At 42.5% G+C, this 26,695-nt stretch overlaps 1 protein-coding gene across 2 annotated transcripts; it reads left to right on the top strand.

The window, feature by feature from the left end:
- On the top strand, window positions 1-26,695 carry INSIG1 (insulin induced gene 1). Of its 2 annotated transcripts, XM_078854974.1 has the most exons (6): window positions 1-359; window positions 8,539-9,039; window positions 11,852-11,976; window positions 13,052-13,218; window positions 20,117-20,216; window positions 21,735-26,695. In XM_078854974.1, the coding sequence occupies exons 2-6, from the start codon at window positions 8,745-8,747 to the stop codon at window positions 21,774-21,776; spliced, it is 729 nt and encodes a 242-aa protein (XP_078711100.1). In that variant the 5' UTR covers window positions 1-359; window positions 8,539-8,744; the 3' UTR covers window positions 21,777-26,695. The 2 variants fall into 2 exon arrangements, with proteins under 2 accessions (XP_078711100.1, XP_078711108.1); XM_078854982.1 differs by lacking the exon at window positions 8,539-9,039 and having other exon boundaries at window positions 2-359.

Below are 26,695 nucleotides of genomic sequence, written 5' to 3'. Positions count from 1 at the left end.
ATTGGACGGCGCTGGCTCACGCGAGGCCGCGCGCCACGGGGACAGCGACTCGCACACAGAGGGCCTCACAGAGAGACTCACACAGGCAATCTTGATTGACTCACACACAGCGGGACATAACAAACTCATAAAGACTCGGCTCATGCAGAGATACAGAAACTCAAACACAGTGTAATGCACGGAGATACAAAGTAATATAGTCTTAACACAGACTGATGCATAGACAGTTTAATGCACAGACGGACTTAATACATAGCCATCGTGAGTTTCATACATTGAGTGTTCGGGTTAGCCACAAAGACGCTTAGACACCCAGGCGTGGGACAAGAAGACATTAAAGACATCACCAGGAGGCTGTGGTAAGGATGGCTTGGCTCTGGTGGTGCTATTTAGTTGGTGCTTAGGGTATCATCATTGTTGTGTTGATAATGGTGTAGGTGCTGTGAGGGTGATGATGTGGATGTCGATAATCGTTATGATGGTTGTGGTATTGCTGTTGGTGGTTTTTGATGGTTGTTGAGGTGCAGGGGGCAGAGGAGCGACGCTCACAACAACGAGCGGACCGCCGGGTGGGTATAATACAGCAACAAAGAATATAAAAATACAGCAAGTTGGCACAGCAGGGGGTACAAGCTTGGTGCATGTACCAGTCATCTCATTCAGCCAACCCATGGCACTTGCTGGGTCTGTCCTGAGACCTGTCGGCGAGCATTCGACACTTCACGTGGCCTCAAAGTTCACTCGCCTGGCACGAGCGCCGTGTTGACGTTACCGTCACTTAGTGGCGAATGGCGGGTATTGTTGTTGAATTGGTTGTTGATGGTATCGTGTTGGTGGGTGGTAATATTATTCTGTTGTATTATTATTAGTGTGCTGCTTCGATGATATGTATTGGTTTCTTAGCGTTAGTGGCGTATCTGCTGTTAGTGTTTGTGTCGCTATTAGGTTGTTGGCAATATTCACGATGGTCTTGGTACATTTTACACAGTATATATTCATGTTATTGATGGTCGTGGTGGTGGCTTTGTTGTGGTATTGGTGTTTGGTGTCAGTAATTATTTTGTCACAGTGTTTTTTGAAGTGTTATTGATGGTGGTGCTGTATTGTATTAGCATTGGTGTTGCTAATGTTTTTTGTGTCGTAGCATTTGCGGTGGTTGTGTTGTTTCATTAGTAGTGGTGGTCTTTTTAATGTGTTTTAGTTGCAGTGTTGTTTGAAGTAGTGTTGTTGTTAAAGGTGTTTGTGATGTTTTTGTTCGTGGTGGTGACTGGAGGCGTGTGGGTGGGCAAGGCCTGGCTGGAGCGTTCCTATTGGTCGTCTGGTCGCCTTGTTATTGTTGACTCTTGTGTTTTGCATTTGGCACATGCTCGAACGATAAGTGGGTGAAATGCTTCCATTAAATATAGTAAAATGCCCATCTGAATTTCATTGCATGATATATGCCCCGTGGATGCAATAGTCACAACATCTCATGCAATCATAATCACATATTGTGTGGATGCAGTATTCACCTGGTCCACGAGTTCTTTGGTCATGAGTACATTACATTGTTTTTTACTGGGTGAAATATTGGATCTTCATTGGCTGAAACGTGCATTGGGTGATCACAACATAAACAACGCAGTCAAATTAATTAGATCACACTCAACTCAGTTGGCTTCTTAGATCCAGTTTGGATAGTTCATGGTGGAAACCAGTCTCTCCATAGGATGCCCACTGTTCACTTCCCACAGTTGGTACTTATTTTAGCAACCCCCAGAAAGATGATAAGCTGAGTTGACCCCCAAGTAGGATTCACATTCGGATGCTGTAACCTCAGGCCACATTCGGTCTTTATTGAATTAAATGTCCGTCATATAAAAATTTAATAACTTTTGCATTGGGTTAAAAGTTGAATCCACGTTACTTGTGTCGTCATGGGATGAAGAGTACATTAGATGAAAACATCATATGAACCTTACGGTGGGACCCCGGGTTCCCATAAGCCCCTGGCTCTCGCATAAACTGCGTTGCGACGTCATTTTATGTCTGTTGAAGGCAAACCATACGGCAATCTATTCCTCTCAACGAGTTCTACACGATGCGCTAATCCGAGTTTCAAAGTTTTGTTTCTTCTGCGCATTCGTCCTCGCTGCGTTTGGACGACATGAACACAGAATGATCTGCGCCAGGTGGGACGGAGTCGCCAAAACTAAATGTATTAATTACGATTTTGACTTCCGTTTATTCGGGCCCCGGGGTCCCGCCATAAGGTCCATATGATGTATTATTCACTGGCAGACAGATCAGCAGTTAAACATGTAGGCAGACATTGCACAATGAACCTTACACTGTGGTAATGGGAAAGCTGAGCGTTGCAGTCATTGTGTCCCTAACTTGCCTTGTACAGTCCAAATTTCAGTTTCCTCTGCCACGTAATTTATTTGGTAAATGACACGCACCAGCTGTGATAAATTTTCAAGACCGTGACATCACGTTTGATGGCAGACTAGCTTTATCTGCAAAACTGTGTTTTTTTATGTCTTTTCTAAACAGCGTGATCTCTTCGGGTTTCCTATTGATTAAATTCAATCAATGAGTGGCGTTAATTGGAAATCATCTAGTGCGATGATTGAACACTTAGTTTTCTTGTATATGACATGAGCAAGTACTGTATAGTTGATACGCTTTATCATGTTTTAGATGCATTATACAAGCTTTCCTGCATTTTTAGTATTTCCAACCGCGCAGATATAATCGGTACCATTACTAGGTCAAGTACATCGAACCTATAGCTGTGATTCGTGTAACTGCTTTTGTTTGCTGGATATATTTTCACGAATTGACACGCCATCATCAGCCATGCCCAAACTACTGCTGCATGAAGGAATCCCCAAGCCATTTCTATCTGTCACGGTCCCATGATGTAACAATCCACCGAGTACCTTCACGTGAGCTCATTTAATCGTTCCGTCTCCATGGTGGGTGCTATTTCCATGCAGAAAACAAGGAAACAGCTTCCATAACTCAAACCCCATTCATAAACTTTGCCACTACAGTAATAACGCCGAATGTGTGTTTTTTATCAGCACTGTCCAGTCCAGCTACCTGTGTTTGAGCTTGTCTTCACATGTGCAAAAATGAAAACTCCTGACTTGATACTTGACTATTATAAATCTTGACTTAAAGCTTTAGTGACTGCAGGAATTCATATTCTTTGGGTCTTTCGGTAAAGTCACGTAGATAGGTTCAAAGAAACGTCGTAGTTTTTTGTTATTTTGTTATTTTCTTTGAACCTATCTACAGGACTTTACCGAAACACCCAAATAATTTGACTGTTATAGTTACTTTAATGAAGAGCCTGTAGCTGTCTCAGACGGGCCCCAGTGTACCGGTCGGCTTATCACAAACAAATAATTAACAAAGATACTCAATTGACCAAGCAAGAATTTTTCTCCCGCGAAACAATATATAAATGCACCCCTTGTGACTTTCAAATATGCTGTAGTGCAGTTTATGCATAGATGTGAAATAGTATTGTAGTAAAAGGCACATTTTTGATGTATTAAAGTGAGATAAAGAGGTTGTGAAGGTGTTTATCACAATATACCATTTTAGAAATAAATGAAAGAAGGGGAAAAAGCGAAATAACCTGTGTTAGAAGGTGGGGAATACATATCTGGTAAAGCCTCATTGATTCCACTGTGTAACAATTGTTTTTTGTTCCTGGGTAGTAAGTGTTATTTCCTAATTGCTTATGCATCAAAAGTAGAAAATGGCTATTATTCCCCACAAACTTTGCTTTTGTGACCAGGACAGTGATATTTTGAAATTTACCTATTTTCAATGAGAAAACGGGTCGAATTTGTGTCTTTTCGTTCACATAATGTCAGAAAAAAACAACATGAATCAAAATTAACATGTATTTATACTAAAGTTAAACAAAAATGACTACAAAAGATTTAGACACCAAGGCGCACTACCACAGGCGGGACTGGCCACAGCGGACCGAGTTCTCTGTGAGGAGGAACAACGTCAAGTGGGAGCCACTGGTGGACCCCCGGAAGGTGCAACCACTGCACATCAAATTGGGCCTCATGAAGCAATTTGTCAGAGCTGTAGATAAGAAGTCGGCAGCCCTCAAGTACCTTCTAGACTTCTTCTCTAAGCTGTCTTGAGGCAAAGGTCAAAGCCGGTGTCTTCGCCGGACCACAGATAAATAAGATCCTGGAGTGCAATGAATTCCCCAAGAAGCTCACTAGTAAGGAGAAAGCGGCTTGGAACAGCTTTGTCGCAGTGGTTCGTGGCTTCCTCGGCCATCACGAGGTTGAAAACTATGTGGAGCTGGTTGAGACTCTGGTGAAGAACTAAGGCATAATGGGCTGTAAGATGTCCCTCAAAGTCCATATCCTTGATGCTCATCTTGATAAATTCAAGAAGTTCATGGGAACGTACTCGGAGGAGCAAGGCGAGCGCTTCCACCAGGGTATACTGGACTTTGAACGCCGCTACCAAGGACAGCATAACGAGAACATGATGGGAGACTACATTTGGGGGCTAATTCGTGTAAGTGATTTACAGTATAATCGTAAATCTCGAAAAACTACTCACTTCCAAATCTTTTGTAGTCATTTTTGTATTACTTTAGTATAAATACACATTAATTTTGATTAATGATGTTTTTTCTGACTTTATGTGAACGAAAAGACACACATTCGCCCGTTTTCTCACTGAAAATAGGTAAATTTTAAAATATCACTATTCTGGTCACAAAAGCAAAGTTTGTGGGGAATAATAGCCATTTCTAGACTTTTTAGGCATAAGCAATTACGAAATAACACTTACTACCCAGGAACAAAAATTGTGTTACATATTCTCAATACAGCCCTCTTTTTTTCAGTGGAGCCCTGTGATAAATGTTTGTACAATGCACTGCTGAGTAAATTCAATCAGAATATCAGAGTAGCCCGAGGAAACCCATCATGTTGGAAGAGTCTACTTACATGATGATGTTTGTGCAATCCACCAACTCCTCAACCCGATTACAACACGCATGCATCATCACCACACCTCGTAAACTTGGTGACGATTGAAGTGAGCTTCATTACGAGGCATTTACACATTTGCACATGCATCAATTGTCGCATAATGTCGCATCAGCAATGTGAACTCGGCCCTGTGTAACTATGTGTAATTTTATCGAAGCTAGTGATAATTACTTAATGGGGAAAACATGCATTGTGGGTCCACGTACTGTTTAGAGATTGCAGAGTGGATTGTGTAAAAGTTTGGGACATGGCCCCTGACACTGCCATACACGTGCTGTGTTTGCACGGGGGCATCAAAATCTCATCAGGCTCAATGTCAACCGAGCAAACTTAATTAAAACTGGATCTTGTTCACAAGACATTCACGAAAATCCCTCGCACGAATGTTTCTTCATCTCCTCTTGATATAAACAGCTTTTGGCTGTTTAAACTTCTTTCACCTGTACTCTTAACAAGTGTCTATTCATTAAAATAAAGGGTCCTAGTGTAAGTGCAGCTCTTGTGAAATGCTAACATTTTGTTACAGGGTTTAAATATCCAATTGGTGTTTCCAATCATAACGTATAATGTGGTTACAAGAGTAAAGCATAAAACTTTGTACAATGTGCAGCATTTGCAAAGCATCTGATTGTCACATCATACCCTTCAGCTATAGGTCTATATGTTTCACAATTCAATTTACAACTTAACGTTTTAAATTCTGCAGACATATAAAGTTATTTCTGTCTGGGTGTGTTGCGGTTAATAGCACTTTACCCACAATTGGCAGGACATGAGTACAAACCGAGACAGTTTTCGATTCAACCCATAATTATTTTGGGGACAGTAAAATATGTACAAATGTTGGTGTGTGGAATTGGCAGAGGGCAGCCAACGCTATCAATGGAAGTGCCTCATCCCATTTTCCATTTGAGCAGGGAGACACTTTGACTTGATGTTCATGATTTTTTAATTCATCTTGGGAAGTCGCACTTAATTTGAACCAATACTTATTTAAACTCTGAATAGTTGTATGTATGTTGAACTTCTTTTACACTGTACATAGCCAACCGTACTTATCGAAGGTGCGTAGAAAGGATTGATGGTGATGAATTAATGAAGATGTCTGATGATGGAATGCTGAAAATAGAGTTGAATTATGATGTTTGACGGCGATGCTGATAGAACAATGATGGAATAATGATGATAGTTAATGGTTATTAAGTAACCGTTAATGTAAAATGTCTGTTATTTTTTAAAATACTAATCCTTACTGAGTATTTGAGCATGAGAAGATACTTTGGTAATTTCAATGACCAGATGGCCGCTTCTCAACATCTGGTCACCATATAAAAAATACACCCAAGCTAGCATGTCTCTTAGATAAGAAAATAAAACACGGACGAGAGAAATCCATGAGGACCTCTTTTTAAAAGGATAATAAAATACGTTATCTTGTCTGACACATTTGGCTCCTGTTCAGAAGGCAGTTGTGCCTGTAGAGTACTGGTACTTGCAGGCAACATTGGATCCTCCGTGTGACTGCTCACCAAACCCCTCAATAACTGCAGGGTTTGGCTCTTAATTACTTATTGGCTTCTATCGAGTATGAACCATAATATACCCTACAGTTAATGTATGGCAACAAACACGCCTGCAAATTGGTAATAAGTGTTTGTTAATAGTCATTTGAGGGCCCATTGTAATTATGTATCTTGTTTTGCAAGAGAACTGCTCTGTTGTGAGTCAGCAGTTAATGTGTTGTTGCAGTCATGACTGTCGGTAAATGTTTAACGTCACAGTCTTGTTGACAGTTGCATTTAGTGAACTTATTTTTATAGATAAATGGCCTCGTGGCCAATACGTTTATGATTAGGTATGCAACAATCAGTTAAAATCAATTCTTACCATTCAGCATAGCAGCGTGTGTAAATATATTAATAATTTATGCTAATTACACAACTACTAACAGCATGATATCGGAATTAATAGAATGAGAAGTATTGCTCAAATAATTACGGTTTAAATGTCATCAGTATGATTTGGCTGTGATTGTATGTGCTACATTATGAACCTCCCGGCATGTCTAGAGCTGTTCCTCTCCGATTGCAATACATATTGAGCGCCATTCAAAATTGTAAGCCCCCATAAAATATTTGCCATGGTGTGTGGATCGGTAAACGTGTGCAAAGTGTGATTTTTTTCTTATTATATCTGGAGAGGTGTGAGTGCGTGATAGGCGACATTATGCCGAAACTATATAGGATGAAATTAACAACAACAAATGTGTGCCTCGCCATACTACTGATTTATCCATTTAATATTCTTTTCAGAATCTGAATATTTATCCTGGAGAAATGTGATGAGCTATGAAGCTATTATTCACGGATGTCCAGTAGGGGGCGGGTCAGGAAGTTACAGAAACAAACAATACAAGCAACGATCGGAGTGCAAGGTACAGGCATACCCCGTTTAGCGTGGGGGATGTGTGCCTGGAAACGAGAGCGAGAAGTGAATCAGCGCTAGACGGGTTAATTATAGCATAGGCTCTATGGAGATGTGTTCCTGACATTGTAATTTATCACGTACGACCAACATATTAGGGGTTCATTAAAAACAATACAGATAAACATGATTAATAAATACTGTTAGTGGCACATGAAATGTTTAAATACGATTCACAGTGAGAATAGGGTTTCCCCTTTTTTCTGGCAACAAAATAGGTGTTAAGATGTTAAAACACCAAACTGAAACCTTTTACAAGGAATCATGTCTGCATTAACCACAATACTTGTCAGAATGCAAAGAAAAAACAAACTCTGATAATATATGCATTGTCTTTGAAACTGATTGGTCCACACCAGAGACAGCTTTCTTTGGAGTGTCGTCTCAAAAGGTGTTAGACCAGAGGATGCCAAAAGGCGAACAGCACAAAGACAATGCCACTATCAGAGTAATGAGAGCTCGGGGTGAGCAGCTACATCATGGGACCTCCTTTGCCAGTACCAAAATATGAGAATAGGTTTTCCCATTTTTTCTGGCAACAAAACAGCAAAAGTACATCAATTTCCAAACTTGGGCAAGGCAGCAAAACAATAGCAAAAACTGTCCCAGACCACACCAAGACAACTATTAATAAACCTCGGCGATCCGTTTGTCCGTCAACTAAATTATAAGAGCCTCTCAGAAGGCCTGAATCAAAAAGTTATAGAAAGTAGACCCCCCCCCAGATGTGGGGGTAAAATGTTGATCCAACAGGTTTATAAAAATTGTCAACCCCCCAAAAAACATTTTCACCCCCCCCCCCCCCCCAAAAAGGAAATTTGGAGGCAAATATGGCAGTAGTATCACACACATTGGGGAGGGGTGGTGGAGGGGAAAATTCTAGTACCATAAAATTGAAATACAGAGGTTTTGATAACAAGTACAGTCCAAAATGTCATAATTTATATGGCGACAGAGAGAATGTCTTAATTTACCATAATTCATAATTACCTATGCAAAACACTTTTCTTTGTGCATTCTTTTACAGGTACTCTTGATGTCCTGGAAAACCATAAACCCACTCTGATCAAGTTGAGAGCTTGAACAACAAACCATGTAGACTTGAGCTAAAGTGTATCAATACAGACAACAAAGCAAACTGAGAAAGTACAAACTAAGAGAAGGGGACCCTTCGACACGTTTGTTTTTGATTGCATCTTCCGCTTGGAAATCATCAATCTCTCAACGCTTCAGATGAATCCTGCAATGTCTCATACGAGTTCAGAGCAGACCTCCTCGACAATGGGCCGACTGGACTGGAGTGCCTTGGCCGCGTTTGCCAGCCCGTGGCTGCAGGGCCCGCTGTGCACCCACTCGTGGGTGAGCTTAGTGGCGCGGGGCGCCGTGCTGTTTGCCGTGGGCGTCTTCCTCGCGCTGGTGCTCAACCTGCTGCAGATCCAGCGCAACGTCACGCTCTTCCCACCCGACGTCATCGCCAGCCTCTTCTCCTCCGCGTGGTGGGTGCCGCTCTGCTGCGGCACTGCAGCAGGTATGCCGGATTCCCTTTTGTATTATTATTATACAGGGTGATCCATATATGTGTAATACAAGAGTACACTGACGGTCGCCGATCGGTGGGATAGGCTCTGCCGCTTCAGCCATTAGCCGATTAGGTGGATGGGGTCAATTGGGCCAAAGTTCAAGGGCGGAGCTCAAGGGTGCTCGTGGGTAACCATCTAGAGGGTTCGTGAGGGGGCGTGGCTATAGGCGGGGCTTGGTGACGTGTGAGAGGGGTTATAAGGGGAAGCAGGAAGAGGCTTGTGGTCAGTGTGTGAAGTCTGGAAGCGGGACCACGTCTCGCGCCTCCGGAACGCCAGCGGCCACGTGGCGGTCCGGTGGCTGTCTCCTCGCGCGCCGTCTGCCAGCGGTGCGCGGGAGCGGGGAGCGTGAGCGAGCCGTGCACAGGACAACAACAACTTACACCGCGGAACGAGGAGCGAGCGGTATTACGTGGAAAGAACGCGGAGCTATCCAGCTGTCGAGATATAAATAATAAAGAAGACACGAATCCAAGATCGTCGTCGAAGTGCTTTATTACATATGGATGCCTGACTGATTTCCAGCGACCCTCTATATACGGCAATACCCTTTATTTGCATCTCCTCCTGTTACGTCATTTCGCAAATACGTCGTCACTTTATTAACACCACTACCTGATTTGCATCGTCTCAACAACCCACACTTCTCGTATCCATCGCCTTGGTCTTCGCCTTCACCCTCCCTATAAATTGCTTTGATTTATGTAGTTTCGACATTCGTCGCACCTTTAGGAACGTATCCCCGACGTAAACTGGGATTTTATTGTATATATAAATGCATTCCTAATGGTTTTTGTTCCCTTTTCAGTGACATGAATGGCAGTTGTCCATTGTGCAACACTACTTAAACTTCTGTTCAAAGCCTGCATTGTTTACATAGCAATGTTTTCTTATTTTTAAATGCTCCTGTTTGAGCTCTTAGCATATCATCAATAAAAATCCATTCTTATACTTGATTCACAATCAATGGATTAACTATACAGATGTAAGGACAGTACGGGGCCAAGTTGTTATAAATAATGATTGCAGCGAACGAGGACAGGAAGGGTCAAGTGAGGTAACTGGTTGAGGCGTCAACGCGGGGGTAGAGATGGAACCCCCGGGGGTGTTATAGTGAGGCAAAGGAGAGAGTTCGGGGAAAAGGGGCATGGCAGAGCCGAGGGGAAATAAAAGGCAGCGTGGAGCGGGGCTCAGGGCTGCTGTGGGGATTCGGGGTCCGGACCGTCGTCGCTGTCATCACGGTGGACCGCCCTCATCGTCTTCGAAGGCTAGGAAAGAATTTGTATATCTTCGCCGTGGCTACTACATCGACGGCTCCTATATAGTCAGTCAGCTATATAGTGAACATCGCGTAGCAACTACATAGAGTCACTCAGTTGTATATAGTCAACCTGCGTCCACCTGATAACATGGCATAGAGTCGGGTGGGCTGTAATATATAATCAATATATTTAACTTAAGCAAGACAGCGTCTCTGAATGCTACATTTCACATATAAGAAGCATTTATTTTTTATTAATATGCTTATGAAGCTTTTTTTTTTATTGCACTAGATTGTATGTTCACCACAGAGACAAACAAAATAATTGATTTGTTGAATCTTGTAGTGACTTAAATTCTTGACAATTCATCAAATCAAAGGGGTGAATGTCTAACTCCATACTCGTGTTGTTTTCCATGTGAGCAGTTCAATGTTGAAACGTTTAATCGATACACAATTGTTTGTCTGTGGCTTTGAGCAACACATTTTCTTGTCGTGCCCGAGAACCAATGGCATTTGAGGTTGTCTCCGCACCCGCAATGCTATGACATTGCCCTTGGTTTCTAATGACATCCCACCAAAAGAGCTGCATCAGCACCGAGTACCAGGGTTGTGCGCTTGTACTTGACCCAACTGATCCTCCCCCGCTCCTTCAGCTGTCACGGTTTCCTATTACAGGGCTCTCGCACAGCAGGCTGGCATGGAAAGCGTTGCCCGACACGATTCACCCTCTGCTCGCGTGACATTGCATTAATGCTGGTTGCTTGCCAATGCATTTTTATTTTTTGCCCTAAATGATTTCGCTGTGTCCGCTGAATACAGTGTTCCATTGCTTAAGGCTGATGTGTGTAAGTTGCAACATTCGGTCAAACTCTTTTTGACCTCGTCCCTTGCATTCTCTGTTTTTAAAAAGGGACATTGCAATATTTATGCCACAGCTGGGCATTATGAATATTTAAGTAATCGATTACATATTATCAACCAGTATCATTGATACTGGCAAAAAGGTAACATAGCTATAACTGCTCAACCCGAGTTATAAATGCTCCGATACTTGCGTTGTCTTTGTACTGTTTCCCTATTGGCGTTCTCTGGTCTGACAGTGGTGAGACAAGGCCATAAAGAAGGCTGTCTCCTGTGTAGGCCAATCAGTTTAATAGACAATGCATATATTATCAGAGCATGTTTGTTTGCAAATTTTTGCCACGAGTATGTGTGGTTAATGCAGACTTGATGCCTTGAAAAAGGCATCTGGTGTTTAAACATCTTAACACATGTTTTATTGCCTGAAAGGGTAAAGCCTATTATATTTTTAATCATAATTACTCCTTTTTGGTGAAAATGATCAATTCGGGGATCATGATTTGTAACATGCCTAATGAATGCATCTTATGCAGTTGTGTTTACCATGTACGTAAGGGACATTAATATTATTGTGACTATAGTTATCGTAACGTGTTTCTGTCCCTTCCCCTTCCTACCTGTTGCCTCACGCCTGGCAGTTGTCATTGGGCTGCTGTACCCCTGCATCGATAGACGCCTGGGGGAGCCTCACAAATTCAAGCGCGAGTGGTCGAGCGTAATGAGGTGTGTCGCCGTCTTCGTTGGAATCAACCACGCCAGTGCCGTATCCTTTGGTTGCACCCATTGCCTGGTGTGCAGTGGGTATTTCTGACCCAAATAGAACTTGCACAACAGTGGAGTGTGCAGTGGAGTGTGCAGTCGGTGCAATTGCACCGGGGCTGCGCTTGCTGGAGGGGTGCAGGTGGTGGACTACAAAGAGAGGGGGGGGAAGGTGGAAAAGAGGACCTTGTGTTTTTTTTCTTTCGCCAGGGTCCATGCTAGCCATGCTACTACACTGCAGTTGCAGGACATTCAGTGTGAGCAATAATAAAAAGTATGTGGATAATTTTTCGTTTTATAAAAAGGCTCTAGTGTTCGTGACCGGGCCATGTGATGCTACAATTAAGGCTAGTATGTATGTATGTATATTTAACTTTTTTCCTACAGTTCTAAAGAAATGAGCTTTCAATCTAGATTTAAAAGTGCATCGCTCAAGTGGCTTCCTAATATCGGAAGGAAGAGCGTTCCAGACGGCCGCAGACATGGTATGCGGCCGTGTCTGTGACCGAGCCATGTGTTGCTACAATTAAGCAATGTTAAGTGAGGCCACCTGTGATCTGCACACTGGTCTGACCTTGAGTACATCACTCTAACAAGAATGTATTGATCAGTTTAAATACAAACTTTGTTGAGTAGCTGCTCCTGCTGTATTGTCAAGTTGGGTCAGCCAAGGTAAAGGGGAGATGGGTTTGAACAACGCCTGATTTAAGTGCCCGTCAGTTTTATATACATAGAAATGCCATACGATACATTTTTCGTAAGGCAGTCTAATTTAAAATAAATAGTTTATTCTGTTGACAAATAGTATTTAACTACAACTGTTCAAAAAAAATACTTTGCCAATGATTACCAATTGCTGAGCGTGGTGGTGCAAACTTGTTTGTAATATCATGTATGAAACTCTTACGAGTCATGCAAAATATATGCAAATATCACATGCTAATTACTAAAAAACTATCGAACTAACAATACTAATGAGACGAACAACACTGAAAATTTACAATTTGGAATATCGATTACAAAATGAGAATTAATCATGTAGTTTGTAGGTTTTTCTTAACGACTGTGACCCCTTCCAGAAAGTGGACTTTGCCAACAACATCCAGTTGTCGCTGACGCTGGCCGCCCTGTCCATCGGCTTGTGGTGGACATTTGACAGATCGCGGAGTGGCTTTGGCCTTGGCATCGGCATCGCCTTCCTTGCGACGCTGGTCACGCAGTTGCTGGTCTACAACGGAGTGTACCAGTGAGTTGTGCTCACACGCTGTGCTGCTGAACTCCCACCTTACTAGTGTATTAACACTTCGAATTATGTTCACTTCCACCTGTTATAATTGAAATATCGGTTTGTCATGCGACGAACATCACTCTCATATGCAAAACTCATATCGAGTTTTGAAACCAGGTGCTAATGTCATCTTGGGAACCAGGCCAGATGCCTCTGAATGTTCACTTTAAATACCTGCAACACATGCCCGCTATTGGCTTCTACAGTCTCACGCATAGCAACACAAGGCTACATGTGTGCAAATAAGTGATTGAGTGAACTTAAATATGCGTACACACCACCATTGTAGTACAAACAGTGTGTGGCATATTCAGGGCACTAGAACATGCATTTATAATTCTCGTGTGTTCAGGAACACACCTGGATTGCCCATGAATGTAGAGATTGTTGACCTCGTCATTGTGCATTTTGGGGGAGAGGGGCGGGGGGCGTGGGGGAGAGGGGCGGGGGGAGAGGGGCGGGGGGCGTGGGGGAGAGGGGCGGGGGACGTGGGGGAGAGGGGCGGGGGGCGTGGGGGAGAGGGGCGGGGGGCGTGGGGGAGAGGGGCGGGGGGCGTGGGGGATTTAAAAGTGCGTAGCTCCAGTGGCTTCCTAATATCGGAAGTAACAGCGTTCCGGACGGCCGCAGTGACCGTCTTTGTTCGATGGGAGTGTGGTGAGTGTGTAAGTGAATGGTGAAAGGAAGATGGAGGGGAGGGTGGCTGCTGTCACCCCGTGTGACCCCCACCCTGGTGATGGCTTGGGAAGGCCTTCATCCAGCAGTGGCCAATGATGATTATGATTTAATGTACTACAATACCTAACCGTCCTTGATGAAGCAATGTATTTTTATTCTTTATTGACATACTCCGACTGCAAAATAAACACAGGTAGTCCAACTGAAGGTCACGTACACATCCGTGAAAATAAAATAATGCTCCTTTGACCCTTTTATCTGATGTAAAATCCGGAGCAAAAGTCAGCAATGCTGATGCGTTTATCTTAGAATATTTGTACATATTGGTCAGAGTTGAAATAGTGGTCAACAGGAGACGTGGAAGTGATACAATTCAAGAGGACCGCAGTTTTATCAGACTTTTTAAAAGAGTTAACTATTTCTAGGGCCCGTGACCTCAAGAGACCCTAGAGCTGAATGGCTGTAGCACGCGTTGCTGCCTCTGACATGCTCGGTGTACACGTGGCAGAAACTTTTGACCCGCATTATGTTTTTACCCTGGGAGGTGTTTTTGACAGAATTGCTCATTTCATGTACAGCTTTTTGTGTTTATATTGCAAATTCCTCATCTTGCCCCTAATTTTGTGGCAACCCTGGCACATATATGAGGCAGAAAAAAATGATAAAGACGGTCCTGATGAGATACATAGTACATTCCGAACAAGACTGACCAAAGAGACAGACATGGCAAACAAATCTAAAGAAATAATAGATTATTGAGTACAATCGCGATCCCATGTCATGGTCATTCACCACATTGTGGCAGGGAGCTGGAAAATAGTTTTGTATCTAGAGTCTTAATGTTTTGTGCTTGGAAACTATATTATAACGCGTTGTATATTTTGCATATGGAGAGTGGTGTAAAGTCAGTCAGCAAATAATAGGCTGTTGACATCCAAAGTAATTCAATCTGTTCCAGTGGTCGATCAAAACCTGGGGAAGGTCTAACCAAGCATGTTTATATTGAGTTTGGAATTACACCAATCCATATTTTTGCTTCATAAACAAACAAGAGGGTCCAAAGGTTGAATCTTGGTGTTATATTGCTCTTTGTCCTTATGCTGCAAGCACTCACAAATAAACTGTTGACCCACCTCATTGTGGCTTTGTTTTTTTGTGGCAGGTAAAAAAAATCCCAATTGTATCATGACTGCTATTGCCACCATTTCATGAGACAAGGAAAACATTCGGAACTTCTGCAGAAGAGTCCAACCCTTTGCGTTTGAAAATGGCCCACAGAAGTAGATTTCACAGAGCTACCTCTGAGATCCCTTTAATTCACCTCTGTTCAACACAGTAGGGAGCAGCACTTTCCCATCTACTCTGCATATACGGTGATGTTTGAAGCATGATAGTATCATTTTAATTTCAAATGTCAGAGCTGGAATTTAACCAAATTAAGTGCACAACCAAATTTAATGAGATTGCTTTTTTGTGCTTTCATTGAAATGACTGAGACCATCATCTCACTCCACTTGAAAGCCCAGTTTAATGTCAGTGCCTGGATTCGAACCCAGGATCTAAGTTATGCCAGCTGAGCATGCTGACCTCTGAGCTACCCAGCCACCTCCTTTAATTGTATTGTTATTGTGGGCCAGTTTTTTACTCGTCCAGAATGGCGTTTTTATGTTCGAAAAACAGTGTAAATTTTGGGCTTATTTCGTTTTTTGGGAGTGGGAGGCTATTGAAGAGCCTAGAGGGGATAATGCTCAAATGTTTGCATCGACAGGTTCACAAATCCCACTTCCTACACTGCCATCTCTTGCTAAATGCACAGCCCACCAGGTTGGGTAGTTTCTCAAGTCTACTTCATCCACAAATCGTTGCCTTCAAAGTACTGAATTTGCCACCAGCTAAACATTATTACCGAACATCTGAGTTCAGTAATTTATATATTTATGCAATCTAATTCCAAAAATATGTATTATGAACAACTGAGTTGTTGGTGGAATTCAACATATCGAGTAATTCACTTTAACGATTAAAAACAGGCCGGGGCTGTGCTGTGAAGTCTGCAGGTGGTCTCTTCTTTCTTAAAGGAGACCATTTGGAACTTCCAATCTGGTTTCTACGTTAGTATGCTGCTGCTCATAGGTATAATACTAGCCAGACATGAGTTAGACTGCTTGCTACAGCAAATCCAGTTCAGGCCTTAATATACAAAGCGTTTCCTTTCTAATAACCCCACTTTTATGTCCTAGGTAGAATGTAATAAGAAGAGGGGAGAACTGAGCCTATTTAGCAGAAAGGCTGTGTCTAAAGATCGTACATTTTTTTTGGGAAGTTCTAAATGTTTGATGGATCGAACGTCATGGAAACCTAATTTAGTTGGTGTGTTTTTATTTGACTAAAAGTATGGACATAATAATTGAGAATTTTTATTCAGCTCATCATCATCCTTCTGTGGTTGATAAAGTGAGTATAACGTTAAATTAATCAGTGGAAGGGTCCTGTGGCGAAGGTACCTCCTGCAAAAGAAATGTGGAATTTCTACAGTTAACTCATGGCCATTATTCAGAATGGGGACCTTCCATTTCCCGGTTGAGAATCACTGTCTCAGAAAATACCCACGTTATCTGTGATAATATCCCATAACCAAACCAAAGTACTTGTTTTCATCCTCTCAAACCAGATAAGAGTGGAGTGTTTTCCATGCCTCTTGTCAATTATTAACAAAAACATAACGTTTGCACATTAAATGATAATTTCCTGTGAATATGCGATAGAATGAGAAAATTTAGATTTTAGACATTTGTAGATATAACAGATATAATTTAATTTCAAATTAAAAGGTACATGTTAGTGCTTGCGAGTATAATAATTTCCAATCTTAGTGACAGGATGTTTGCTCCTCGATTGTACACTGTTATCCATCTCGTGAAGGTTAGGAGCTTCCAGGGCAATAACCTCTGACTTCCCGATCCATGAACTACTGCAGTCTGCTAACTTGTTGATTGTACACGTGGCCAAAAAATGAATTTAGTTTTTTTTTGTTATGGAGCTGTACACATTTCTAGTATCCTACTTAGTGCTTTTTTTGTAGTTCTGTCCTGCACCATTTATAGTTGGAGAGTTAATATTACCAGCTGGCAATTGTGCTTGAATGGGCTGGTTTGTAAGGCCGACCTGGTAGATGTCACTAAAAGTTCAAAATTAAAGTTCATTGCAACATAAATTAACTGCATTGACGGATATATTGGAATATTGCTGGAGGTATTGTGGAAAGTCTAATTTAACTTTTTTGGAAAATGTTATGCTTACTGTTTATACACAAGTCGACTCAAAGCATCTCCCTGCTCGGATGATCGTTTGAGCTGTGTTTGACGGTGGTCTTCATGACGGTCCCTTTCATCCAGCGGTGGAATTATCCACATTCCAATAGTGGGGACAATGCTAGCATGAGCCCACCACAGTTCACGTCTCACAAATGAGTGCTTAATTTATGATGGGTTCACTTTACCACCACCACCGTGGTATAAACTCGCAGGCTTTCCGTTTTGAGTCAAATGCTACGATGGTAATGACAGCTGGCTAGACTTGTATGTGCAGTGCACTAGTGGTTGCGCACGTTATGTATATTCAGAAGTACACACACCATGGGCGTCGTAATGTGTGCACCCTACTACATGATCAACCTACAGCATTATATCCTTAGCCATGCACATCATCGGTAATTTGTATCTACCTGACTTGGCCTTCTAAGTCGACTCGGCCTAAAATCTTTGCCCTGTGTAGCTTGGTCAACATCACTTTGGAGACGGTGGCAGCTGGAGGTGGTGTTGGACACAGCTCTTTTGTGGTTTTCTGGTGTTAATCGGTGGTTGCTAACATGACTCACCTTAATAACCTTTGTGTGTATGCATATTTACACCTGCATGCATATGTGCGAAGCAATGTTAGGTTGGTTAACCTATGGTCTCCCACGCTTGGGAACAATTCGTGGCCTTATTGGTTTGGCATTTGCGTCATCTGACCCTTGCATTACATCGCGCCTGTAGTAGTCTACTACAAGAGGCGATCTTGTTTACTACAACTTCTATTGCCGAGCCATTGGCATCAGCCAGATCAGGTCTGAAAGGCTATATGCCCTCTGAATTTCACAGCCACCATGCATAAAACAGGCTGCTATAGGCTCTGGGGCTATGTGGTGGGCAGCAGAGGGCTTTGCAGCAAGGTGCATTGTAATGTACTTCTTGGCTTCCACGTCGATGCACCCTTGCTTTCATCACCTCCCTACTGACGAGTGTGGTGATGTATGGTCAAATAACCCTCACGACCCACACGAAATTAGGAGGACTGTACGTTAAATTAAATAACAAGAATCGAAAAGTCTTATAACAGGGTCGCTTGCAAATACCATTTGATGTCACGTAAAAAGTTATCCATGTTGCAGGATGTCATTTGCTCCATATTCTGAAGAGTAAATGATGAAAACATCTGTCCCATTGTGTGCGTTAGTGTTACACAATTGCATTTTCTACCTACCACAACGTTTTTGGGATTCACGAGGCGTTTAAGTGAAACCACTTTCTCAAGTCACGTGTGCATCACGGGGTGCTCGAGAAACTCAGGTGTGTGTGTGTTAGGAGGCTGTGCAAATTAAGGTACCTCATAGATAACAGTGTGTCAGCAAAGGAAATAGGGAAGCTGTTGAGACTGGACTTGAATGAGGGGCCAGAGTACGATGCAGATAGGTTTCTCTCGTACGAAAGCTTGCATGCTTCAGACTTTGACAGTGCTGGCCCTTGCACATTGTATTATATCGCGATACACTTTACTAGAAACGTGCATGCAATACAAGGCAGCAATTTCACTTATCTCGTTTTAGCCTACCACTGGAGAGGAGTTGTATCTGGTTTTATTGCACGGTCATGAAAGGGCCTCTTTACAGGTTTCACTGGAGTTTACTTGAGGTCGAGGAGCAGTCCCTATTGCACATGCGCAATAGACCACGTGCTTTTACACAGCATTTTATTACACAATCCATTGTACTGTAATGTCTTATTGCACTTTTGACTCTTACATGTTCGTTTTATTATATTATGCTTGTTTACACAGGAAGACTCACTTAGTCTCAAGACTCGCTTTCTGGGGGGGGGGGGGGGGGGGGTCCTGCCAAGTTTTTTGCAGTAGGGGGCGATGTTGCTTCGTGCAACCGCAGTTGAGTGATATGGAAATCGGAGAAACCGGAGAAAACTCGTGCAGAACAGGGGGAGAACCATACAAACTCCAGACAGAAAGGCAACCGAGTCAGGGGACGCAAAGGGTGGCCAGATGTTAACTACCTCGCCTGGCATGAAGGAGGTGCGTGGGTTTGATCCCGATCCTGACGCCTGTATATTTGGAGTTTGCATGTTCTCCCTGTGATCGAATGGACTTTTCTCTGAGCCCTCTGGTTTTTCCCACCACATTTAGAAGCAACATGAGCCTAGGCTGCTAGAAATTTCCCCGTGATAAGCCACTTCATTGAGCTCTCATATGTGGCCAGGTTGCGTCTGAAAATGAGCTATATAGCTCAGTCGGTCTTACCTTAGTTGAGTTCTAGTTTTAAACGACCAGAGTTCAATCCCCAGCCATAGCTAACACCAGTGGCAAGTGATATCTGAACCGGTCCTCGGTTCATCTCCCCTCGCTCACCAACCTGCACTGGTCACACAACCCCCTTGACCAACATGGCACGGGGACGACTTCATCCATTCGTGGATTGAAACTGATAAAAGGCAAAGCTCTGCAATCGCTTACTCACGCCATTGCTGGCTGGAGGGCCTACCACTAGAGGGAGTGCAAGTTGGTATTTGAAAGGACTCTTCCATGTTGGCCAGATATCTTGAAAGAGGTGGCAGTACCCACTCTTTACCCCAACCACTCGTCATTTGCTGATTGACTGTGGTATATCCATTTTCACTGCTGGGTGGAGAGAGGTGGTGAATCTTCTGTACACTTACCCATTGTTTTAACTGCTATGCTCGGAGATCAAAGCACACCTCCGACCTCTGAATTGCAAGTCCAGTGTGCTCCCTGTTTATCCCATGGCAGCGTAGAAATTTAGAACGGGCCCTGTCAGTTTAAATTACGCAATATAACTATTGACTGTACTGTGGCTGTTAGTGACGGGAGCCGGTCTCTCTCTCTCTGTGGACAGGTACACGTCTCCAGACTTCCTCTACGTGCGCTCCTGGCTGCCATGTATATTTTTTGCAGGAGGAGTCACAATGGGGAACATCGGCCGGCAGCTCGCAATGGTAAAACCAAACTCCACAACAAAGCACGTGCGTGACACTTCACACCCTCCCCATTAAACATTTTTGTGGAAATGTTAAAACTTCCCTCGCACCGTACGTAGCCAACCGTACAAATCGGAGGTGTGGGGGAAGGACAACAAACTAAACACAAAAATAAATGTACGCCTTTTGGCGTCCTCTGGTCTAACACCGTTTTGAGACTAGGCTCAAAAGAAATCTGTCTCTGGTGTGGACCAGTTTCAAAGACAATGCATATATTATCAGAGTACGTTTTTTGTTTGCATTCTGACCACAAGTATTGTGGTTAATGCAGACATGATTCCTTGTAAAAGGTTTCCGTTTGGTGTTTTAACATCTTAACACAGCTGTTTTGTTGCCAGAAAAAAGGGGAAAACCTCTTCTCAAAAATAAATTAGTTTTCAATCTAGATTTAAGAGTGCATAGCGCCAGTGGCTTCTTAATATCAGAATATCAGTGGCTTCCACAACATGGAACGCTGGACCAACATTTCGCCAACCACCTACCAACTTTGGTGCAAAGTTGCACATTTACTGGGTCCTTTATTCTCTTCAAGTGGCTTGGTTGCTGCATTGGTTTTGGCTTTGTCTCCGAACTGTTTAGTACGCGTTAACATTTATAACCATGTTGTCAGTCCTCAGCTGGATGAGATTTTCCCCATACCATGTCGATCATAGCTGTTATTTTGCTATACTTTACTTCACCAAGCTGGTGAGTGCGGATTGTTGCAGGTGGGGAGCGTAGATATATGGGAGTTATAAAAGTAGAGTACAACAATGTATTTTGCGACACGGCTCCTCTGCTGTCCACCACGTCGTCCTACAGCCATGCACGATGGCCGCCACATCCAAGCCCTGATCCAGGCTTTGGAGGTCTGTCGAGATTAAGTGCATTCTGGGTGATGTAATCAAAGTAATTTTTTTACATATTATTTCAACATAAGTGGAAGTGAGTTTTCTATATATTCCAGACTTGTTTTTACAATGTTTACATTGGTGTCGTGTGCATAAAACTAGTATGTTATGAGATCACAGCCTATAACCAAAAAATCTTGCGTCCGTTCGATCTCTTCGGGGCTCATCAGAAACCAAGCAGGTCGCATTTCATCGTAATAAGTTTGCAAAAAACAAAAACGATTGCGATCTTTGCTATGTCATCATAATTTCCATGAGTCACAATTCACTGCTGGATGAAGGCCATCCCAAGGTGCAACCATCTCCCATACAACAATTCATCTTGCACTTGCACATAAGCTAATCTCATCACTCCCATCTCCTCGGTGGATGTCCTTTCGACTTCTTAACATTGGCTGCCACTCCATCATTAGTTTCGACCGCCAGCCATAACACTTTCGGGTGAATGTTCTGCCCAAGCCCACTAGCATGTTTCAACAATAAGTACGTCAGCTCATGAGTTATGTTTCAGTTTGGGCTGCGGCGTATTATAACGAAATGTTAAAGGCTTTAAATGTTTTTGTTGTCTGCCTTCTCGTGTCGACAGTACGAACGTCAGCTGACTCACGAGAAGCTGCACCAGGAGTGAAAGGACGGTTGGTGTCAGCCACGAAGCTTCGTGCACAACGGAGGCGAGGGGAAAGCGTGGAGAGAGACAGAGAAGAGAGACGGGAGTGATCCCATTGGGAGTCGGTCCCAGAAGAGCGTGAATCTCCAATACGGCTGCACAGTGGGTTTCGAGTTGGATACTGAGTTAACCACGTGGGGAAGAGCTGTGTGTGTATAGGGCGGTGTATGCTAGCGTGACGCACGCCGCCACGTTGCAGTGAGCAATGCAAACCCAATATGAAAAGCGACACATTTGCCGACAGCTTGTTGATGCGTAGACAGTAATTAAGTGGTATACACAGGTCACTCCAGAGTACATTTTAAGAATATGTGGCCATCTTTTTACATGAACAGTGTTGTTTTGTTGATATCCGATCATGCGAGGTACGATGCCAATGATGAAACCATAGATCTTGCTCAAAGCATCCAGTGTTTTTGACACCTTTCAGAGTTCATCAGTAGGTGTTAGAGTTGGTTAGAGAACTCTGATCAATTTTCTTTATACGGAAGTATTCGTGTCAGTTGAGTTTCATAACAAATCAACTGTAAAGGTATTTCATTTTTTACTTTTCAATTCAGCATGTGCGATTACCGGAGGAAATGTGTAAATTGCAGTTAAAATGTAATGCACCATTTTGAAATGAACAACATAAAAGTAAATGTATTGATGCTTCAATGGTTGATCAAGAAACTCAATTCAAATTGTGGTTGTTTTAAGCATTTGCTATTCAACTGCAAGCAACCACAACTTATCAGAACGTGAGACGATTAGAAATCGCGTGCCCGTGTGCATATCCCAGCATGAAGCTATACATTTGGAAAAGTAATAGCTAAATTGACATAGGTTTTTATCCAACAGTTACAAAATAATTGGCAAAAGTGGGACATGTTGAAAGGAATTCGACAATTTCCATTCACCCTTTATGTTTTTGTAAATACAGAGGTTGTGCCTTTTGTGAATTCTCAGGGCATATCCAAAATACTCTTTGGTTTTTTTCAAATCTAGAACATATCCAAAATATTTCGTAATAGCTCCTGTTAACTTATCGTTTGGAATGCATACACATCGACCGTTCCCTATCCTCATGATCGGAGAGGGACCTTGTCCAGTCTGGAACGTGCGAAAGAAACACAGGTTCGTTAACGAATGACACAGCCCAAGAAACAACTGGGTTCTGTTTAGTTTCTATGTCAGAGCAGGGTGTCGGTCCACAGAGATGCTGCAGTGGAAATCCACTTTGTGTGAGAATAATAACGTGCCAGTGCACCCCCAAAAGCCCATTTACTGGTTCGAGATGGATTTGTGACCGTTATGAGCTCCATTCACTAAACATTAATTTTCTCTTCCCCCCCCCCCCGCTTAGTGATGCTTATCATGATATTGCCGTGAGTTAGAGGGGCAACACTTTGTGAACGGAGGTGATGGCCTTCAGCGTAGCTGTGAGTCAGCATTGAGGCCGCACAGGTGGCTTATCGTGCATGTGTGCATGGTGCGGTGAATGAATCGGGACTCCCTGAAGTCCGATTAGAAGTCAATTGATATGCTTTGGTGGCAATAATACCAGACAGAGGAGAGTAATCCCCACGTGGCAGTTGTATGCACAAGCATGCAGCTACAAAATAGCAGCTATCTTGCTTACGGGTTGTCTTCCTTTAAACGAAACCTCATTCGTGTTAATCATTACGGCTGGCTCCAGGCAACCGATCTAACACTCTTATTCTTATTTAAAATCCGCTACGGTGTATGTTGTCACTCCAAAATGAACAATGTTCTGAGTATTTTGCCATTTGCAGCCTACTGGTTTGTTGATTCTATACCTTCTTGACACTCGGTATTTGTGGATTACCGCTGTAAGTAGACTGCAACAGATGTCCCTTGCCTCTTGCTGCTATGCTACTGCAATACATGTTAAGGTGCACAGCACACACGTGCATCCCTTCCGTTAAGAATACTTGAACGTGACCTGATTATTCAGAGATTTAAGTAATTGTGCAAATGTTTAGCTTTGACTATTGAGATCCTCCTCAGAGAATCTGTATCTTAAACGTTTTAAGTGCAATACTAGCAGACGATATGCATCCACGCCTGCGTCAAACTATAACACAATCTTCATCTATAACTATATAGGTCTTTTTTGACTACCTAGAGGAAAAAAGAAGTGGCTGATTGGCTTTTGTAAATAAAAAATAAATATCACTTGTGTATTGATAACCTTACGTGTGTCAAATATATTAATTTGTTAAAATATTCATGTGAGCTATTGGTTGTTTGAATGTTGATGTGATATTTCTTACATGCTTGCTGGAATTTGCTTTCTCTGTGCATTGATGTAGGGTGTGAAAATTGTGTTACCCCCGTCTCGAGGAAATATCTCTTACATATAAAAAGAAATATCATAAGACACGGAAACTCTTGAAATGTCTTATCTAACACACATAAAACATTACTACAAGTGACGGAAACTCCCAAGGTTAACAGGAGGTGTCCTGTGGAGAAAATGGCTTCCTTAGGAATGTGGAATTTACACCGCTAGCTCGAGTCTCCCCATTGGAGATGTGTGCTGCCCCATTATTTGGGCAGGCAGACTCGTCAAGTTTAATTCTGCAATCGCTTGTCCGATGTTATTTTAGAGTCTGTGCCAAAAACGACCTGTTAAGGCTAATTCAAGCTGATTATTTTATTGTCTGGGTATAAATGTTGCACCTCTTGAAATCATACTCAAGCAATGTGACCTTGAGTGTGCACGATGAAGTTCAAGAGTGGAGGCCCTGGACAAGTGTTATAAAAATAATAACAACCCAACATGGGTAGATGAGATAATCTGGCCATGGCACTCAACCAGTGTTTACACTGGAGAGTTAATTCTGAATAAATGCTCAGATTAGAACAAAATCAAGAGTTTAATAACACTCCCTTGTGTGAACACCGCTGATGCGCTTCTTGGCCTTGCTTAAAGGGAAAGACTCTACAAAGCAAACGTGTACAATCTTCTTAAAATGACATCACAAACATCCGAGGGGCCAGTTGAATGCAGCACGTAATATTAATTTGTATTACATTTTTAACTATTCTCAATGTATTCCAAACTGTTCGGCCACATTTAGCAAATGTATAAGTGAGTTCATTAAATAAATATTGCGTTTCCTTGAACTGGCAAAAGGGTATCTCTGAATGTGTTTGCTGGGTATGACCTTTGAACATTAAACTCTGGTAACTTCCACGCTGTCGACACTGACCTGTTGTGCCAGGTCAGTGTCGGCAGCGTGCGGCGTGCACCGACTGGTTCACGGTGGTCATGTAAAGGGATTTGACAGCACAGGTGCCGAATGAGCATGCGGGGAACCCTCCATTACCATGTCATAGGTTTGAGACGCGAGCAGGGTGTTGCATGATCCACGTATCCAGTGTTGGGACCATTTAAGTAAATTAATTAGTCTGATTACCGGAGAGAAGTAACCTAATTTCACAGTAGCATGGTCTGATTGCTTAGTTTTATTACGACTCAATTTCATACCGGGTTTGTTTGGCCATGGAAATATAAAGTCAAGTCCTGTAGTATGGCTGTGAACTTCGTAGCATAATCTGCATTGGCTAATGTCCTCACATTAAACCAAGCTGCTTATATAATGTTTCCATTTTTTTCTTAAAATAGGGTAAGTAAACAACTGATACAAGCTAACTAACGCGACTACACACTGAAAACAGAATATGTCATTACCAATACCCTACCTTTGGTAATATAACTACAATATTGCTTACAATGCATTAGTCCCCACTCTTGAGACTCTGCTCTGTGACCTTGCTTTGTGAACCCAGATACATCTCGGTCGAGCAGAGGGCTCCCAATTGTGAGCCCAGGGGTTCACATCCCAGCCAGGGTTGACTCGGTCCATCATCACCAACATCGTCATCCCTATAGGATCAATGCAATGGGAACCACATTTGATCAGGTGGCACTGTGGGCATTGTCCTTATATCCCCCTTGCAAGGCACCAACCACCGTCGTAAAAAATTTAGGATTATGTACGTATCATAAATGCAGTGTAATAGCATATTTCTGTATACTTGTGTTCAAACTCTAATGTATATGCATTTACAATTGCCTAATGCCACACTGTACAAAAAAGTGAATAATTGATAAAGGGGGTCACTGATATGATATGACATGGTTAGCATTGCCTGGCAGGTAAAACAAGAGGACTTATTCACCTCCGGTTTATTTGACTGAAAAGTGTTGCTATCTCATTAAAAAAAATTCCCCCGCCTGCAAAAGCACTCCCATTTTCATTTGATCTGCATTAAAATTAATTATAAGTGGACAGCGCTTCGAGCTGCGTGGTTTAAATATTGACAATTGATGGCGCTAACGCCATGGTGGACACGTGTAGCTTTCGACGGATGGAACTTGAACGTCTAAAGCGTGTACCGATACTTGCCGTTTGCGTCGCGACCTATGTAAGACATGATCTGACTAGGATTTGCGCTGTATAACATCTGGACGGTCGCAGGAAGCCCACGAAATAGAGCCTAACAACTTATTTGGGCCTTGATGAAATAAGAACCTAAAACTTGTGCGATAAAATATTAATCCTACCAAGTTTGTGCATCTATATAGTTGTATAGACCAACATCAAACTGTCTAATTATATATATGTGTATATTAAATTTATGGTACCTTTAAGGACACCCTGTACGGTTTTTTTTCCACAAAAAATGGACTTGCCTGTCGTTATACATTTACGTGATGCAAATTTGGCGAGCTTATTTCCTCTTTGTAGGCAATACGCACCTCGCTCGAATGTGCATACAAAAGTTAATTAAGTCTTCATTGTTTGTCGGGAAAATCTCTTTTTTATGCGACGTTAACCGATAAGAACGCTCTTTAATTTTCTTCAATA

This window comes from Lampetra fluviatilis, chromosome 1, assembly GCF_964198595.1.
Source record: "Lampetra fluviatilis chromosome 1, kcLamFluv1.1, whole genome shotgun sequence".
NCBI lineage: Eukaryota > Metazoa > Chordata > Hyperoartia > Petromyzontiformes > Petromyzontidae > Lampetra > Lampetra fluviatilis.
The sequence above is the reverse complement of the archived record's forward strand: the minus strand, read 5'-3'. Positions and strand labels throughout refer to the sequence as shown.

Bases quoted from the DNA above. Each gene is read 5' to 3' on its own strand.
- INSIG1 (XM_078854974.1), top strand. From the start codon at position 8,745: ATGAATCCTGCAATGTCTCATACGAGTTCAGAGCAGACCTCCTCGACA. The intron at 11,977-13,051 runs GTATCCTTTGGT...GACCCCTTCCAG, and splicing joins GAATCAACCACGCCAGTGCC to AAAGTGGACTTTGCCAACAA. The intron at 13,219-20,116 runs GTGAGTTGTGCT...CTCTGTGGACAG, and splicing joins GTCTACAACGGAGTGTACCA to GTACACGTCTCCAGACTTCC.